The 18329-nt window shown below is 40.0% G+C and overlaps 1 protein-coding gene across 5 annotated transcripts in view; it reads right to left on the bottom strand.

Annotated features, from left to right (window-relative positions):
- Nucleotides 1-18329, bottom strand: part of ATP11A (ATPase phospholipid transporting 11A) — a 104457-nt gene that overhangs the window by 6016 nt on the left and 80112 nt on the right. For 4 of the 5 annotated variants that reach the window (XM_083735228.1, XM_083735226.1, XM_083735229.1 and 1 more), the window contains exons 23-28: nucleotides 17866-17925; nucleotides 15842-15969; nucleotides 13971-14106; nucleotides 8845-8910; nucleotides 6132-6235; nucleotides 5042-5207 (exon numbers count right to left, since the gene is read on the bottom strand). In XM_083735228.1, coding sequence (XP_083591354.1) covers nucleotides 5042-5207; nucleotides 6132-6235; nucleotides 8845-8910; nucleotides 13971-14106; nucleotides 15842-15969; nucleotides 17866-17925 — 660 coding nt within the window. Of the gene's footprint in view, nucleotides 1-1555; nucleotides 1645-5041; nucleotides 5208-6131; nucleotides 6236-8844; nucleotides 8911-13970; nucleotides 14107-15841; nucleotides 15970-17865; nucleotides 17926-18329 lie in introns of all 5 variants that reach the window. The other variant, XM_083735230.1, reaches the window with a different exon arrangement.

The raw sequence follows: 18329 nt of genomic DNA, 5'->3' as shown, positions 1-18329 counted from the left end.
TAATAAGAAATGAACAAACGAACAAGAAGCAGTTATTGTATTAGAGTTTACTAGCAGATGTATATTATTTCAGACCCTCCGTGTCCTATTTACAGTGGAAATGGGGGGAAAGTGCATTTGAGATTATTGTTTGCAACAGCCTTAAAGTCCTACAACATTTGATCCAGTTGCAAATGGACTGTCCCGTTCTACTTCTGGAGAAGTTAACTTCTTAAGTAGCAGGTAATCTTCTAATATGTCCATGTAAAGGCCAATATGAAGGTCACCCTATATGTATCATTTAACTACCACCATCACAGGATTTAAACTCTTATCACATTGTTTCATATTTACTGCTTGACATTTTAATTAAAGGAAGAGGTTTTTAGGTTTTTAGCAGATTCATGTAAATGAGGAAATTGTATAGCAATTCAGTGTTCTTCAAGTATGAAAGTTTGAAACTGGCATCAAGTTTACACTAAGAGTCTTAATGTTAAAAAGGAGGAAAGAAGAATTAAGCAGAAAAGTTAACACATAAAAACAAATCTGTAATTCAAAATAAAGATAATTATGTATAGTAGGCATACGCTGGAATGAAAGAATGCCCGCCTTATCACCAGCTAAATATTCAAATTAGATGAATATTGTGACTGGGGTCATGACTCTTGAAACAGAAAACAGAAACAAGATTTGGCTTGTAGTTTACCAAAAGAGACAGATTCCTCCAAAGCTTTTGCAGATTCATTGATTATAACATCCCAAAGCAGTTTGCACAAATATCAATATTAAACATTCTGAAAACACCAACAGCAAAAGAAGACTTTAAAAAGTCAGGGTTTTTTTAATAAAAAAAAAACACCCTGAAGAGTCATGAAACAGTGATCTTGCTCACCACATACAGAGGTGACAGCTGAATATAAAGCGAGAAACACAATGAATTGGGAGTTTGTTAAAATGGAAAGGGAAAAGCTGAAGAATACAGTTAAATTTCTAAGTTCAAACCAGGTCATGTACAAACTACCCTGGTTTCTGATCTGGGTTTGCAGGAAAAGCACAAACCATAGTTTGCAGGTGTGAATGAAGTCTCAAACTTTGGTTTGCCTCAGACCAGGAAATAAAACAGCAAAATGGCATGTGTAAGGAGAGGATGGTGTGCACAAGCCTCAAGATCTAACCAGACTTGTGTACATCTGAACTACCCAATTGCTCAGGAGCTCCCATCACACTTGTGTCTGAGAAACAGTCCACTGAGGTGCGTGCAACTCACAATGCAAACACAATGTGCATTGATCTATCAAGAACCACCATTACTTAAAATGGACAGTTCCTGCAATGCATATTATGCTCTTCACATACAAAGAATGACAAGTAAAGTGCACATAACTATTTATGGTATACAGATACTTTTAGAAAAGCGAAGAGAGGGGATGTCGACAGAACATGTTGTAAGTACCAAGAGGTTTAACGTACAGTTTGGATATGAAGTATGACTAACATCATATGAACTGTGGACACACTTTCTAAAGTCCTCTGAACGAAATGGCCAAGCATGCAGAAAGGCAGGGGGGAAAATCACCTTTTGCTCCATTAGAAACTTAGACTGCTTGAAGTCTGAGAAAGCATAAAGATGGTGGACTGCTCAACAGAAAGGCACTGATGTTTAGTCTGATTTCCCCCAGAAGGTTGAAGAAAGTACCCGTGTACATCATTTACAGTTTAAAGCAAGGTAGCAGTGATTTAGGAAAAGGAGGTTGGAAGACAGGAGCGTATTGGGAGAGGGAAGAGAAGAAACACAAGGAATAAATCTGATTAAATGCTAAAGGCTTTCTAGTGCATATTACAAATACAAGCAACAAGTTGCCTAGGAAGGAAATACTAGACAGTTCTTATTCCACCCATTAGAGTTGTCACTTAAAACTTGCAATACCAGACTGCTTAAAATCACAGCACCTAGTTCCCTTGCTATGCCCTTTTCTAGATGTCTTGCTCAAGTAGACATCCAGTGTGTTAATAGTTTTTACCAGCTTCTGTTAGGTGACTACCATAACTCTAAGGGCAACTGTCAAAATGCTAAGGGATTGTTCAGCTTCCTAATCGTACTGAATTATTTCCATACTATTCCTGTAATTTTTTTACAGGCTACAGTACGCTAATTTGGTTCTTCGCTTTGAACTTCAAGCTATTCCCATGGTCCAGTTATGATTACTAAAAATTAGGTCATTCAGATTATTACATAAGAGTCAGTACGATGTGGATTATACAGGCGAGCATAATACTTCTTTTACATAATATCTAAATATTGATGATCTCTTTAAAATCATCAGCTGGGGATTAACAAGAAGGCAACTCACTCAAGGCATTCAATACTGGGTGGGGATGATTTTGGCAGGGCAAATTTGGTGAACATGTTAAAATAAAGTAACACATAGACTGATCCAGTGGCTTCTGCTGAACAGCCATGGTTCACCTTGCAACTATATCTGGAATTACATTTTTGCTTAAATTCCAGTGTCAGGTTTTTGCCTTGCAAGTCAGGCTGCTTTGGAGAAATGCAATGATATTCAGGAGGTGAAGGGGCAAGGTCAGAATGGTGCAAATACACCAGTGGGAGTGGCAGATTTACACCACCAGTGTGTTCGTATTGTGTTGGTAGGTAGCAGTGACACAGAGGATTGAAGTCCAAGCGAGTGGCTGTGGTCCACCATGTTGTCTGCTACTACTGAATAGCATGGAAACATTTATCCCAAATTTTGCTATCAGAATACGTTCCCTTGCCCCCCAAACCCTCTCCAAATACTGGTATTTTAATCTGGCTAAGAACTCTGATCTTAGGGTCGCCATATTTCAAAAAGTAAAATTTCTGACACCCACAAAGTTGTTGAGCTAGTGATTTTTAGCTTTCAGAGCTGTTTCTTTTTCCATAAAGGACATGTCAGGAATTTTCCTGACGTATGGCAAGCCTACTAATCTTAAACATCCTGGCTTGCAATTTATTTACTATGTATAACCACCGGCTAACTGATGGCGGTGTTTGTTTCAGTGCTGCAAAAACTTTGTATCTTCAAGTCTTTGCGAACAATTAATTGGCCTAGTCCAGATGAAATTCTCTCCTACCTCTCTTTATACACAGCAGAGGAATGGAATTGCATCTTTCAACCCCAACCCAGCAGTCAGGTATGTCTGCCTTGCCTCCAACACCACTAGAGATGCATGCAAATTGAATAGGCTAAACCCAATGTATATAAATGCAAATTGTGCAATTGATTTCCTCTTCAAAAGCCCAGGAATTATCTGCTTGATTTAGGACCATGCAAGTTGGATTTTACATGTGTACATCCTACTCAAGGGCTACAGTTTATTCAGGAAAGGGGTATCTAAATTCTGCTAGAACAGGAGCACTTGGTGAGTGATTTTATTTTCTCCCACAGCACATAAGGAAGTGGTAAGTGAGAATAGTGCCCAAACCAGGTAGACTTTCAAATTTTCAAATTATCGACACAAGGAGAGAAGCCACAGGTGTATGAAACTAATTAGACGCTTCATCATGTATCTACACAGATATTTGAAATTCAAGAATATTTTTAGCTATTCATCAAACAGAGGGAATTAAAGAAACAACAGATTAATGAAAGAGATGAAATATTGCTAACAGAAATATGATGCAGTTTTCATTAAACAATGTCTTTAATAAGAAAAGCATCTGTTGAAATTTCAGGACAATCTTTCTAGAAACTAGGCTTCAGAAACAAGCAGCTTCAGTGTTCTACTTAAACATGCAGCACACATTATCATTCAATGTTCACTATAATTTCTAAATTGACAATGTAGTAAATTGTACTGATGGTTCCAGTTATTATCTTTAATGAATGATTTTTTATTTATTTTGACTAAAAATACTTTGCATACCTGAATTTACTTCCTCTCATTTTTTAATCATGTTTATTATATTCTAAGCCAGTATTCTAGATTGAAAGCTTCTTCAAATATAATGGGCAATAAAGCGATACATAAATGTAGGATATAAAACTTAGCGGAGTTGTTTGGAAGGAGGGAGCTGAAGCTATCAATGCTAATTTGCATAGGTTACCATTATAAGTTAACTAACAGGCTGCTGAACAGTTTCGTGTTGTTTTGTGCCACTGAAAGTAACAGAAAAGGGACTTGGGGGGGGTATTAAAAAATTAACAAATAGCCCTGTATCTGTGATTGAACTTGAATGTTTCCCAGATACTTAAACTATTATACTTTCTTATCCACCTATCCAAGGTGGGTTACAATGATATGAAAATACAGTAAAATCAGTTAAGCAATTTACAATCGGAAAATTAGGGTGCCTGCACAGTGTTAGGTGCACCTCTATGTGTTTGTGGGGGTGGGGTTGGGAATAGCACAGCTTAGAGGCTGCTACAAGGAAAAGACCTCTTTCACTGTCATGTGGCCCACACCTCTGCTAATCTGAATAGGGCATCTGTAGAGAAGGAGATTGTCTTTCAGACATTTGAAAGCTAAGACATTTAGGGCTTTTAAACACTAATGTGAGCACCCTAAATTCGGACTGGAAACAAACCAGTGCAGCTGTTTTAGAACGGAGGTTATGTGAGTTTTAAATGTCTGTGTATGTCTGTATTAACTCATATCCTGGGGCTTTTTCGTATCTGGAAGCATGCAGCAGCATGCTAGTGAAATGGTTTTTTATGGGGGGCAGGATATAAACTGAGTAAAATAAATAAATACAAATTTATTGGAAAGCAAACCTCACACACCACCCTTGGCCACCTCACAACCATCAGGTATGCTCACACCAGAACTCACTGGAATTATAAATAATTCTGAAAACGCGAGAGAAAAATGGAAGCCATTTTGGTGGTGAGGAAAAGAGACTTAGAGGGCAGATTTTCAGCGGGGCACTAGTACTAACCTTAAGCGTGCAAATCCAGCCACACTTGCTTGGAAAAATAAGTCCCTTTTGACCTCGGTGGAACTGAGCAGACTTCTCTGAGATTGGGCTATAAATCTAAGATTAGACTTCCATCATTAATTATCAAGACTATGGGATGTTTACCTGGATTCTTTCTGTTGCTGTAGGCCATAATTGCCTGCATAATATTTTCTTCAGAACATCTGGAAGAAGGCTCACCGTTATGAGCATAATAATACCCAGCCATGCAGGACCGCTAGACAACATTTGCATGAACACATAGTACATCCTCTGGTAATTGAGAAAAGGCCTAATTGGGCAGAAGAAAAACAGAACACAACCATGGTGGATAAATGAAGTCGAACTCAAAATATAGATGGTTTCAGCATGCAATAATAATAATAATAATAATAATGTTTATTTATTTATACCCTACTCATCTGGTTGGGTTTCCCCAGCCACTCTGGGCAGCACCCAGAATATTAAAAACACGATAAAACATCAAACATTAAAAACTTCCCTAAACAGGGCTGCCTTCAGATGCCTTCTAAAAGTCATAGAGTTGTTTATTTCCTTGACATCTGATGGGAGGGCGTTCCACAGGGCGGGCGCCACCACCAAGAAGGCCCTCTGCCTGGTTCCCTGTAACCTCACTTGTTGCAGTAAAGAGGACCACCAGAAGGGCCTTGGAGCTGAATCTCAGTGTCCGGGCTGAACGATGGGGGTGGAGACACTCCTTCAGGTATACAGGACTGAGGCCATTTAGGGCTTTACAGGTCAGCACCAACACTTTGAATTGTGCTCAGAAATGTACTGGGAGCCAATGTAGGTCTTTCAGGACCGGTGTTATATGGTCTCGGCGACCATTCTTATTCTTATTCTTACCTCACTGTCAAATTGTGGCTAGGTTCAAGGTATTAGTGTTTCATAAAATTTCTCTTTGCATTAAGAGAAGAGTCTTCTGGGTCAAGCCTAGCTAGTCCAGCCTGCTGTTCTCAGTGGCCGGCCTGGTCAGCCGAAAGCAGAACCTAAGTCCAACAGCCCTCTGCCCCCTTGTGATTCTCAGCAACTGGAATTAAGAAGTATATTGTCTCAGACAGCAGAGGCAGATTAGAGGCATTGTGGCTTGGGAAGTGTGGGTTATTAATATTTTAACATAAATAAATAGTCTGCCGTCCCTTGTATGCGATTCCAGAAGTGGCATTTTCAATTATGCTTCACAGGTGTTTCTTACCAGATGATCCCTCCCCAGAGAAGGGAAAAGACAATGTAGAAAAGCAGTGATCCCCAGATCACAAAGTGATTGATCCAAGTCCAGTAGTGTGTATCCAGTGCAAGCTGTAAAAATGTATATATATATATATATTTAGATCATCGCCTGAGGATAGATGGCAATATGAATATGTGAGTATTCAGTTTCACACATACATTTAACATGCTGGACCCGACATGACATGTACCTCCTATAACCTTTAAACTTACAAAACAAATGTGATGGGCAACCACTGAAAATTAACTCTTAAACAAGTCAACAAAGCTGACAATCTCCTTTATATGCTAGGAACAGACTTCCTTTCACGGCGTTCTAAGTAAGGCTCTCCAGGGTTTCAGACAGAGACATTCTTAGCCCTACCTGGCTATTCCAAAGACTGAATCAGGGCTTTTATGCAAGCAAAGCTGATGTTCTACCACTGAACTATGGCTCTTCTTTAATTCAATTCTCAAGTGTCACTTACGTAAAACAATTTTGGGACCATAATCCATCCATTGAGAGAAGTATCAATCAGTTTTTTTCCTAAGCAAAATGTGCCAGAATTAAGTTTGCCTGGAAACTACACAATGCTGCTTTGGCCAGATAGTTCTACTCTTTAATAATAATAATAATAATAATAATAATAATAATAATAAATTTTATTTATATCCCGCCCTCCCCAGCCGAAGCCGGGCTCAGGGCGGCTAACAACACTAAAACAGTACAACATTATAAAAACATTATAAAAAGTAATTAAAATCAAAATCGATGGCAACCATAAACTAAAGTTTTGTAAAGATTGCCAAAGGAGGGAGTCAGGCTGCGCCCTGACCAAAAGCCAGGTGGAACAGCTCTGTCTTATAATTATATATGCATAGAAGCTGGTAAGAACAAATGCTAAGAGGTGTTTTTGTTTTCACATGTAGTTCATATGAATGAAAAGCAGGCCATAGGCTGAACCTTGCCTCAAATCAAGCCCTGGTAGAAATACACATTGACTGTTTCTTGTGCAATAAGTAACAAGTCCCAAGGGGCTGGTTCTTTATTCAACAGTAACTAAAAGTGCACCACAAGCTATTCAAGCAGATGGGTTAAGGCAGGTGGCTGCTTTTATCGAGATTCTCTGTGGAGAGAAGATATTTCTGAGAAACAAGGACAGGGGGAAATAAGAAGAGAACTGCTAGATCAGTCCAAAGGTCTAATCCAGAATTCTGCTTTCTGCAGTGACCCAGCCAAACACATACAGAAAGCTCTCTCCTTCTATTTAGGGCTTTGAAGTACAGGGGAGATACACAAAATCTGGTCCACACCTGTCAATAGGTGGGACACCTCATTCTGCACTAGCTACTGTAAATGTTCCAAACCATCCTTATTCAAGGGAATAGGACAGAACAGACACGTCTCCAGCCCATAAGTCCACCAAGTTCCTTAGTATCATTAATTGCATGGTGTCACACTCTGCCTGATAGAGAAGGCACAAAGTCTGGGAGGGCTACCAGACCCAACTCGGTCACTGGAGTTGCAGTGGACCTCAATGGCTAGGAAAGCTTTCTACCATCTTCAGCTGGAAGACAATGGCAGCTGTTCCTGGATCAGGGTGGCTTCACAACAATTTCCCACATATTGGTAACTTCAAGGTTGGATTTCTGCAATGCTCACTTTGTGGGGCTACCTTTGAGGTTGGTCTGAAGGCTGCAGCTAGTACAGAACATGGTAGCTAGAATGATTATGAGGGAAGACTACTGCCAATCTGCTACCAGGCCAAGATTAAAGTTTTGGTGCTAACGTACCAGGCTCCATACAGCCTTGGAGCAGATTACTTGAGAGACCACCTTATCCCTTATTTACTCACTATGTCAGTGTATTCAGCAGGAGAGGGGTTTCCCCCCCCCCAAGTCTCTAAAATATCAGAAGCCTGCTCCACAGTAGTGCAGAGCAGGGCTTTCTCTGTGGCTGCCCCTATGGAACAGCATTTCTCTCACAGAATGACAAGCAACCACTACTTGTACTTTCTGAAAACAACTGAAAACATTTTTGTTTTGATGGGCTTTTCCCATTCATTCACCCATATTTCTTTTTGTCCTGAAGTGACTGCCAATATATTTCACTGGATATTTTCAAATTCCGCTATTATAAGAGAAGGAAGGGGAAAGAACCTTTCTCTATTCAGTTTTCCATACAATCCATAAGCTTATAAACCTCCGTCTTTTTCTGAATAAATAATAATAATAATAATAATAATAATAATAATAATACCATGCCCATCTGATTGGGTTTCCCCAGCCACTCTGGGCGGCTTCCAACAAAATATTAAAATACAATAGTCTATTAAACATTAAAAGCTTCCCTAAACAGGGCTGCCTTCAGATGTCTTCTAAAAGTTTGGTAGATGTTTTTCTCTTTGACATCTGGTGGGAGGGTGTTCCACAGGGCGGGTGCCACTACCGAGAAGGCCCTCTGCCTGATTCCCTGTAACTTGGCTTCTCGCAGCGAGGGAACCGCCAGAAGGCCCTTGGTGCTGGACCTCAGTGTCCAGGCAGAACAATGGGGGTGGAGATGCTCCTTCAGGTATACTGGGCCGAGGCCGTTTAGGAACAAGGAAGGAAGCCCCAATTTTTTTAGCCTTCCTCCATATTGGAACGTGCTTCAGGAAGTGGTGCCAATTTGGTTTCAACACACATGTAGGAGATCATACCTTCAAGGTAACAGTGAATACCAGCACAGTGAATACCAGTGTTCCAAAGGTCCAATTTCCAAACATCTATGAGGAAAACATTCATAAGAAAAAGAAGTTTCAGGTTATACAGTCTAGTATAGCGAGTTTCGTTTAGTATTGTGTAATGCACGAAAAATGTGGAAGTGTACACATTTAAAACTTTCCTGGGAATTAACCCAATTATTCAAGGGGAGATTTTCAGGTAGCCAAAATGGCCTCATCTATGCACAAGACAGAGGGAGTCATAGGCTCGCAGAAACTCTGAGGTTTGTAGACATAAAAAATGGGGAGGGGACAGGAATCCTAACATTGGGTGGAGGGGATGATGGCTCCTGAGTATACTTAGTGGATACAGAATGCTGATTGACTGCGGGGAGGGGGCAGAAAACCACATGGAAGGGGAATGCAGGGGAAAACCTGAAGAGGAACACTCTACACTGCAACCTGTTTGCCAGAGGTCCCATTTTTTTTCAAATAGCAAGAAGCATAAGCATAGTGAATGTGCCACTAATATATTCTCCCTTGCACCTTCATCATCTTCAGAATACTCTTACCATTTGCTCTCCACTAGATGTCTTGCTGAAAGCATCTTAAACACTACAGACTTTTTAAAAAAATGAGATGAAGAGAACAATCATTCTGCTATAACAACAAAGGGGAGCAACGGACATTTTTATTGTATAGTCATGATGTGCTTGTCTCGTGAGGTTCTCTTTTGTTATCTGGGTGGTATGGATAAAATTCAATAAAAAATACTTCAAACAAATAAATAAAAAGTGGGGGAAAGTTTAGACTGCAGTCTTATACAACTGCAATTATACAAATTTCATACAATTTCATGGGCCGCCAATTCCAACACAACCTCTTTTGTTCAACCACAGAGTTGGATCCAGAAACCACAAATGGAATTACACTCATGTAAGAGCTCTACTCTACCTGAGGGCCACGGGTCCCTCTAGGATGTAGTATGGGGGCCAAAGTGAGAAGGTAAAAATTGGGAGTAATTGGGCAAGCAGACTTTTCACATTTAATCTTCCAAAACCTTGCCTTTTCCAGAAAGTTTCTATAGTACTATTAGCATCAAAAAGTGGAAAGAACTAGAAACTGAAATTAGAAACGGACAAGGGTGCAGGATGAAATCTCAGGAAATTTCTGTTTACTGAATAAGCTAAGCCAAAGCATTCTGCTAAGCAAAAGGCAATCATTTAAGTTCAGTTACTTCTATTTTTCATGGTGTTATCAAAAGGTTGGTGGCTGATAATGACAAGAGTCAACATTTTAAAAGTGAATATAAGCCACAAAATCATGCCTTATTATTCAAAATCCTGTATTTATAACAAGCTAAGGCTCACAAAGCTGGTGTTTTGTGTAATGAATAAAAATAAAATTAGTCTAATTTCTATATTAGAGGAAACTAAATTTGCATATAACACAGATCTCACAAGGTAAAAGTGTTATAATAAAAACAAACAAAAACGCAGTATTTATCATTGCGTAGGTATTTTAATGCTAGGGACAAGAAAAATTCTATTTTGTGGCTGTACATCCTTCTTGACTATAAAACTATGAGACATTCCGGTTTTGTAAAAAGCCACGAAAACAGGACTAACAAAATCAAACTCCATCACACAAGCTGATCTTCCCTTCCCCCTTCCCACTTTTACAGTGAGAGCTGGACCATAAAGAAGGCTGATCGCCGAAGAATTGATGCTTTTGAATTATAGTGCTGGAGGAGACTCTTGAGAGTCCCATGGACTGCAAGAAGATCAAACCTCTCCATTCTGAAGGAAATCAGCCCTGAGTACTCACTGGAAGGACAGATCCTGAAGCTGAGGCTCCAATACTTTGGCCACCTCATGAGAAGAGAAGACTCCCTGGAAAAGACCCTGATGTTGGGAAAGATTGAGGGTCCAAGGAGAAGAGGACGACAGAGGATGAGGTGGTGGACAGTGTTCTTGAAGCTACCAACATGAGTTTGACCAAACTGCAAGAGACGGTGGAAGACAGGAATGCCTGGCGTGCTCTGGTCCATGGGGTCACAAAGAGTCGGACATGACTAATCGACTAAACAACAACTATCTTATCAAGATAACTTGATGCCTGCTATAGAACATTCTAGGACAACTAGGCCAGGGTGTACCCCTGATGCTAACTTCAAAAAATAACGCAAAAAGGTGGCAACTAGATTTGTAACACAGGGACAATCATACAGTCCAGCCTTAAAGGGTTGCTGTAACATATAGAAAGAGCTTTGAAAACTTGAGATGTGATGAGGTACTGTGCCGTGTTTTCTTTTATTTACTTAAGTTAAATAAACAACAATACCCAGTAACAATAACAGTGCATTATTATCAGTAGGACCTACTTGTAATATCCTGAAGCGCATAGCCATAGCCAAACACAATTATATCCAAGCTATCTCCTGACTACCCTGTCCTACCTTTGATTGAGAAAAGACCTGAGCACTTTAGCTGGCTACATGGAAGACACACAGGTAAAGAGAAATGCCACCAGATTGTGCCATTCCACTTGTTAAACCCAGAATATCCAAGATAGTTGGAAGAACAGGAAATCAGTAAGAACACATATTTGCTAGGGTAGAACCAGGGTAGGGAGAGTCCAGTCTTTTTATAGCCTGTAACAATGTTTTCGATGGCTGAAAGTTCTACACATTTGGGATAAATTATTCCACAACAGACATTCGCCAGCTAGTTGCCATTCACTCCATTTAGGAAAATGAATTATATGTAATTCCTATTGATTGACATGAAAATTAACCGACTGCCTAGAAGTTGAAGCTTATTACTTCTTTCCATGACCTTCACTGTTAGAAAAAAAAGAGTCATATTATTAAGTGCTGATGGAAGAAGTATAAAGATGATCCTGAATCTTGTAGACAAACTGTTCAGTTATTTAATTAACCACTGTAAATTGTTCCATCACATTATATGTATTATTATTTATAAGTTAGGGCTCCAAACTGTTGTCAGTTAATATAATAATATCCATTATAACTGTAAGCAAAGATTAAAATTTGACTTTCTAGTTAACATATTTAGTTACTTGGAAAAACTTGGAGAAACTTGAAAAAAACAACAACTTAAAGGTGACAATTCCTTTGTTATTTGCCTTTTATTGCTTTTATTACAATATTAGGAACCACAGCCACCTGAAACTATCAGGAGTCAGCTGAAAACTTCTTTAGGCTTTGAAATGTAAGAATACTGATGGGTCTTGAATTTATTACTGACCCCACTCCTTTCGTAGCCTAGGTGTGTTACTATGAGAAAATATTCTGTATTCCTACATTTCCTAAAGAGAAGCATATTAGCTGATAACCCTTTTATAATTATTTAAATAGGTAAGCATCCGTAAAGAGTATGCAAACATCTTAAGTCTTAAACTGCTTTTCCTGCATCACCACAAACAACCTAAGCTCCCCTGTGGTTGCCAATTATTTATAATCGAGCATGACCTTGCCTCACGAGAGCTTGTAGCATGAGGCTGATTCTGCAGCTGTAACAATCTGTGCCCATGACAATTACAGGAAGAAAAAATATATATGCAATGAAGAATATATTCTGCAATGACTATGTAGCAAACCAAGGTTATATCTTTGGCCTCCCTGCCTTTACATTCAGGTAAACAAGAACAGAGAGTTATTTAAGGTGCATATGGAAGTCAGCCCATCTCGCAAGGAAGCTAAGAGGAGATGGGGCAACCTGGAAAAAAGAAGGATAAGAGGAGACATTGCCGTCCCTACATGGAAATTCCAGGGACTGGACTTTCTTTGCAGTGTGTAGATACTCTATCACTGTGCTGTGGTCCGTTCCCAACCAACAGGAGCCTGTTTTCAAGCCTAATTGCAGTACAAGGAGTTGTGGTTTGCAGGGTGTGGGGCTGCAGCACATGGAGAGGGCATTCCCATCACCTAAAAGCTACATGGGACATCCCATGGGCCAGAATTGGTCCACAGACTGCCAGTTCACCACCCCTGCACTAAATCATGTCTACCCTAATTTGTACAAGTTTGAATGAGCTGGAATAAGCCTCAGATATCTGCCTTCCCATCGCCTCTCCTCTTCTCTGATATTCTTCCTGCTACCTACCTCATTCCCGTGATTTATTTTCCGAAGCTGACTTCAGATAAACAGTACATTTGTTTGCTTATTTCTGAACACCAAACTTTTAAAAAAGCCCACCCAGAAATCGATTAATATAATTTGTGTAAAATTAAATAAACATAAAGAATTAGCTGCGCAGGAAGAGAAAGTAACTAGAAAAGCAGGTACACACTTATAAGAAGCAAGATATGTATATTATTAAAAACCTGTAGCCTAAAGTTCTTTACTTTTAAAATGCAAATTAAAAGCTGCTTTATTATGATTTCAGCACAGGAGGAAGGGAATAAACAGAAATTTTAAACTTTGGGTTTTAAACAGAAATATCTGATCTGAATTGAAGTTGGATAGGGAAAAAGGAAAACTCACATCATGACAAAACTACAGTAGTCTTACCATGTGGGTGTTGGCTGTCATTAGCTGAGGATAGGAAGAGAAGCAAGTAGCAAAAAAGGAAAAAAAGCAAGACACAAATAGACCACATAAATGTCAACATGCAAATAAAAAGCAGAAGGACCTTAAAATTATATCTAACGTCACTTAACAAGTACAAATAGAAATGCTTTGAATGGATGTATGTTGTTCTTTTCAAATTAACCATGGTGTTTATTACTATGATATCTGAATGTACATTTCTTAAAATGGAAGTTATGAATAAATCAAGCAATTCCAAAATATAAAATATGCATCAATGGCAAAATGAACCACATTAACAATATAATGGTTCATAAAAGAAACTTTTTCTCCTTAATGGTACCATAACAACTTACTACAGCTTCTTGACATTCAGAATTAGATTTTCCTGTCAAACACCCCATAAAAACCACAAACCTTTCCTGTTTCTAAATAACCATTTTAATGGGAGCTAAGTTATGAAATACTGGATCATAGTGAAAGGGGGAAAAGGCATAAGCAACACTTAAGATTATTGACACATCATTTCTTGATGTTAGTAGAGCAGCTTTAATCAGACTAGATACTCACCTGTCCATTGCTGGTCACAGTTGAGCTGTCAAACAGGAAATAGGCACCAAAGAAAAAAACCACAGCATCAAATACTCCCAAGAATGTCCAGTAAATGAATACACGCCAGCGCAGGTGAGCATTCTTGGCAACGTCCCTGAATAACGACAAAGTTATTAATTCTGACATGTTAAAATAGAGAAATGTGAAATTGCACAATGCTTTCTTAAGTGACAGGAATGTTCTAGTGTTTAAAGGTGACCTGTCAATAATGCATCTCTCTGCATTCCTAAATGGATGTCCAATACTTAGGTGTACCATAAAGCTCTCCAATTATAATCCCAAGTCCTTTTAGACGGGAAGAATCAATATTGTCACGAATGTTGACCTCATTTTAAATAATAAAACGTAACACTAGAGGTCTCCAGAAGATTTGCTTTCGTTTCAAGAGGCTGGTCTTTGTAAACTGAAATAAGCTTCAGGTTGTTGGCATTTTTTAAAAAACACACTACTTTGACATTTAGCATTGAACCTGAGGAGACATGCATCAGTTACGTTATTGGGGTCATTTACTCTTTCGTGATCTTGTTGGGTTCAACCCTGTGAGGAAAGTTAGGCTGAGATATAGTGATATAGGCCCTAGATAGCCTAGTAAGCCTTGTGGCTGAACAGTTTTTTGAACCCATGTGTTCCTGGTCTTAATCTGACACATTAACTACTAACTTACATTTTCACTTATATATATGCTGTATAATGGTATTGCTACAATTTTTGCATACACGCAAGTTGGCAACTTCCATAAAAAGTCCCTTTGTAGAAATGCTTTCCCACAAGACATTTAAAGCAGATTTACACAGTAACCCCTTAATGAGGAAATGCAGGAAGGTGTTGCTATTGTGACCGTTGAACAGATGCAGGTATCGAATCTTGCTGCCTTTCTTGGTCGCCTGTGGAACACAACTTACTACATCCAATGGTAGTGGTGGCAGCAAATAAAAAAAAAATGCTTAATGCACTTTGTCACAAAGAGACCAATGTGTGAATCGGCTCACATGTACAGTGGTACCTCAGGTTAAGAACTTAATTCGTTCTGGAGGTCCGTTCTTAACCTGAAACTGTTCTTAACCTGAGGTACCACTTTAGCTAATGGGGCCTCCCGCTGCTGCTGCGTGATTTCTGTTCTCATCCTGAAGCAGAGTTCTTAACCCGAGGTACTATTTCTGGGTTAGTGGAGTCTGTAACCTGAAGCGTCTGTAACCTGAAGTGTCTGTAACCCGAAGTACCACTGTATTAATGTTATTTTGGTGTTGGTACGTTTATTTTACTATTCGAGGTAATTTTTCACTGAAACTACACGGTACGTTCCCCTTGTTTCTTAAAAGACCAAAGAAAATGTTCCTAATTACAAAACACCCCACTACAAAAGCCCTGTTCCAAGGTAGAGTGGTACCTCGGGTTACACACACTTCAGGTTACAGACTCCACTAACCCAGAAATATTACCTCAGGTTAAGAGCTTTGTTTCAGGATGAGAACAGAAATCGTGCAGCGGCGGCGCAGCGGCGGCAGCAGGAGGCCCCATTAGCTAAAGTGTTACCTCAGGTTAAGAATACTTTCAGGTTAAGAACGGACCTCCAGAATGAATTAAGTTCTTAACCTGAGGTACCACTGTATTTCTCACTCGTCTTCAGGAGTCTCCCCAGCCTCTCCCCACCCCCACCCCACCCCCGCTGCCCCACAGCTTCATTTGCCTGACTGATAATGCAGTCTTTGGAATGCAAAAGTTCCCCCCCAATCCCTGACCTACTTCAGCATCTCATTGAAGAGGGAGGTTGAGCAGAGTTGCACTAACTGGTCACCACTGTCTATTCAAAGAATGTTATGAACTCTAACCTGTACAGTGTAGGGTCTCTCTTGAGTGTATCTGAACTGACATGTTGCTCCATGAGACTATACAGCAGGATAGGAAGTGAAGTGAAGCTGATATTGTACAGGGTAAGATACGCAGTATCATATAAAGGCTGCAGATGGGAAAAAAACAGATAATATTAACCGGCTATAATTTAATTTTACGATACTGTAATAGCAAAGATTTAAAGTAGGGAAATAAGCAAGTAACCCTATTTAATGCCATGTCCACTGTCCTGTATGTATTTCCCAGCTATCCAGATTCACTGTGACTGCACACTCCTCTATTCACGTTAACACTGGGTTTCCTAAATTTTGGTATCCAGCTGTTTCTGGAATATTTACTGCTTACTTTGCCAAAGCTTTATTAGACATTACAAATATAGGCCATCATAAAACATCCATATGTAAAATTTTAAAATATATACAAATAAACAGCCATGTAAAAATATGTAATAATGGGATACAACGCCTATCATCCCTAGCTAGCAGGACCAGTGGCCAGGGATGATGGGAATTGCAGTCCAGAAATAGCTGGAGACCAGTGCTGGATTAAACCCCATGGAGGCCCCTTTGCAGTTGAAATCAGGGGGAGGGGGGCTCACAAATTATCTCCTAATACATTTTTCTTTGACCTTTCCTTTCAAGATCAAATCAATATTATTTTGATCCGTTGTTGCAGGGCCCCTAAAAGGCATTGGTCGCAAAGGCCAGTACCTACTCTGCCTATTTGGTAATCTGACACTGCTGAAGACCCAAGTTTGGGAAACCCTGATGTTTCCCAAGGAGACATGTCACCTCAAGGAGAACAGCGTGTCCAGTGATAAAACTCAAATTAGCAAATTCTGTGAAAAGGACACTGGTCATATTGTCAGGGGCGGAGGAAGGGGGCACGGTGGATGCGGCCCAGCCCGGGTGTCACCACTGAGGGGGTGACAAAATGCCGGGCGGCACTCACCGTGGGGCCTGCCGCGCACCCAAGCCACATGTCTCTCCGGGGAGAGACGCAGTGGCTTGGACGTGCACAGGCTCCGTGCTGCCCAAACGCTCCGCCCACTGCCTCCCCCCCAGCTGTAGGGTGGCTCAGTGGGAGGAGGCAGACAGACTCTGGAGGCCCCACAGTGAGCCCTGCCCCTGGGCACACCACCCCAGGCGCCCGGGCGTCTTCCTCCGCCGCTGCACATTGTTCTAGTCCAGAAGGACACAATTCAACCAATAGTAAGTGTTCTTAGTTCCACACTGATTTCCCAGTGGGAACGTTTAAGAACCTGCTTCCCTCTTCCATTGAATCCCACGGGATATGGAAGTGCTTAGGTTAGCTTTGGCTGGATGAAGTCAGCTCTTGAGGGCAAGTTCACAGGTTCAACAACTACGTCTTGTTACTTGATCACCTCAAAACATGAAATTGTTATAAGTCAAATATCACACGATGAGTCATTATGGGTCACTGTCTGTCATCTAAGGCAGTGTTTCCCAACCTTGGGCCTCCAGCTGTTTTTGGACTACAACTCCCATCATCCCTAGCTAGCAAGACCAGTGGTCAGGGATGATGGGAATTGTAGTTCAAAAACAGCTGGAGGCCCAAGGTTGGGAAACACTGATCTAAGGTAAATAAAAGAGCACAAGAGACAGTAGTCAGCTGGTTGAAATAAGACCTGTCCCCTCAGGTGCTCTTTAAGCTAACACTGCTTATAACCTTACTCACAAGGGCAGTGAATTTTAAAGATTTTAGGGTCATGTCACTTACTCACAGCTGTGTGTGTGTTTTTATGCTGAACTGTAAGCTAACTGCAACTGTGGGTTATACTTAAAATCTGCATGCTTCAGGGAGCTTATCTCATTATCTGTGCTTCCGCTAAACCAGAAAATGCTATACTTTTTCATTCAACACCATGCAAACCAAGATAAATTGATCAAGATACATTTAAAATTCTACTGGACCAATAAAGAACATGTTTCAAAATATTAACTTGGTTTAATGATAAAGGGGGAAAAGCTTTCTGAGATACCTGCTGTGAAAACCCACAGAAGAACTGGTATAAAAACTGAGGAAAAATGAAACAGACATTCTGGAAGACAAAAGCAAGATATGTTGCATGACATTATCGTAGTATATAAATGAACTGGCAGCTACACAAATTCAAACACATATTTAAGTTCAACTGAACAGAGAATTTAGCTTTTGAAAAAACAAAACTCGATAAAAGGGCAACTCCTTCAGGACTACATTGATTATGGCAGTGTAGAAAAGCTGTTTTTTAAAAGTGGCAAGCAATTAAAACATATTGATGCTTTGATTTTTGTTTGTACATTCTTGCCCACACCCTGGAAATGGAGATAAGAGCAAAAAGAATTCTAGGGAAATATATGTCTAAAGGTAACGTCTGGGGAACATAAAGTACAGTCTGGAAAAGGAAGGCGAGGAGGACTTGGACAACAGTCACAGAAATGGCTGTTGGTGATACGGAAGCAA

The sequence above is a fragment of the Podarcis gaigeae genome (genome assembly GCF_964106915.1).
Source record: "Podarcis gaigeae genome assembly, chromosome: 4".
In the NCBI taxonomy this organism is placed as follows: domain Eukaryota; kingdom Metazoa; phylum Chordata; class Lepidosauria; order Squamata; family Lacertidae; genus Podarcis; species Podarcis gaigeae.
This window is presented reverse-complemented; position numbering and strand designations above follow the sequence as displayed.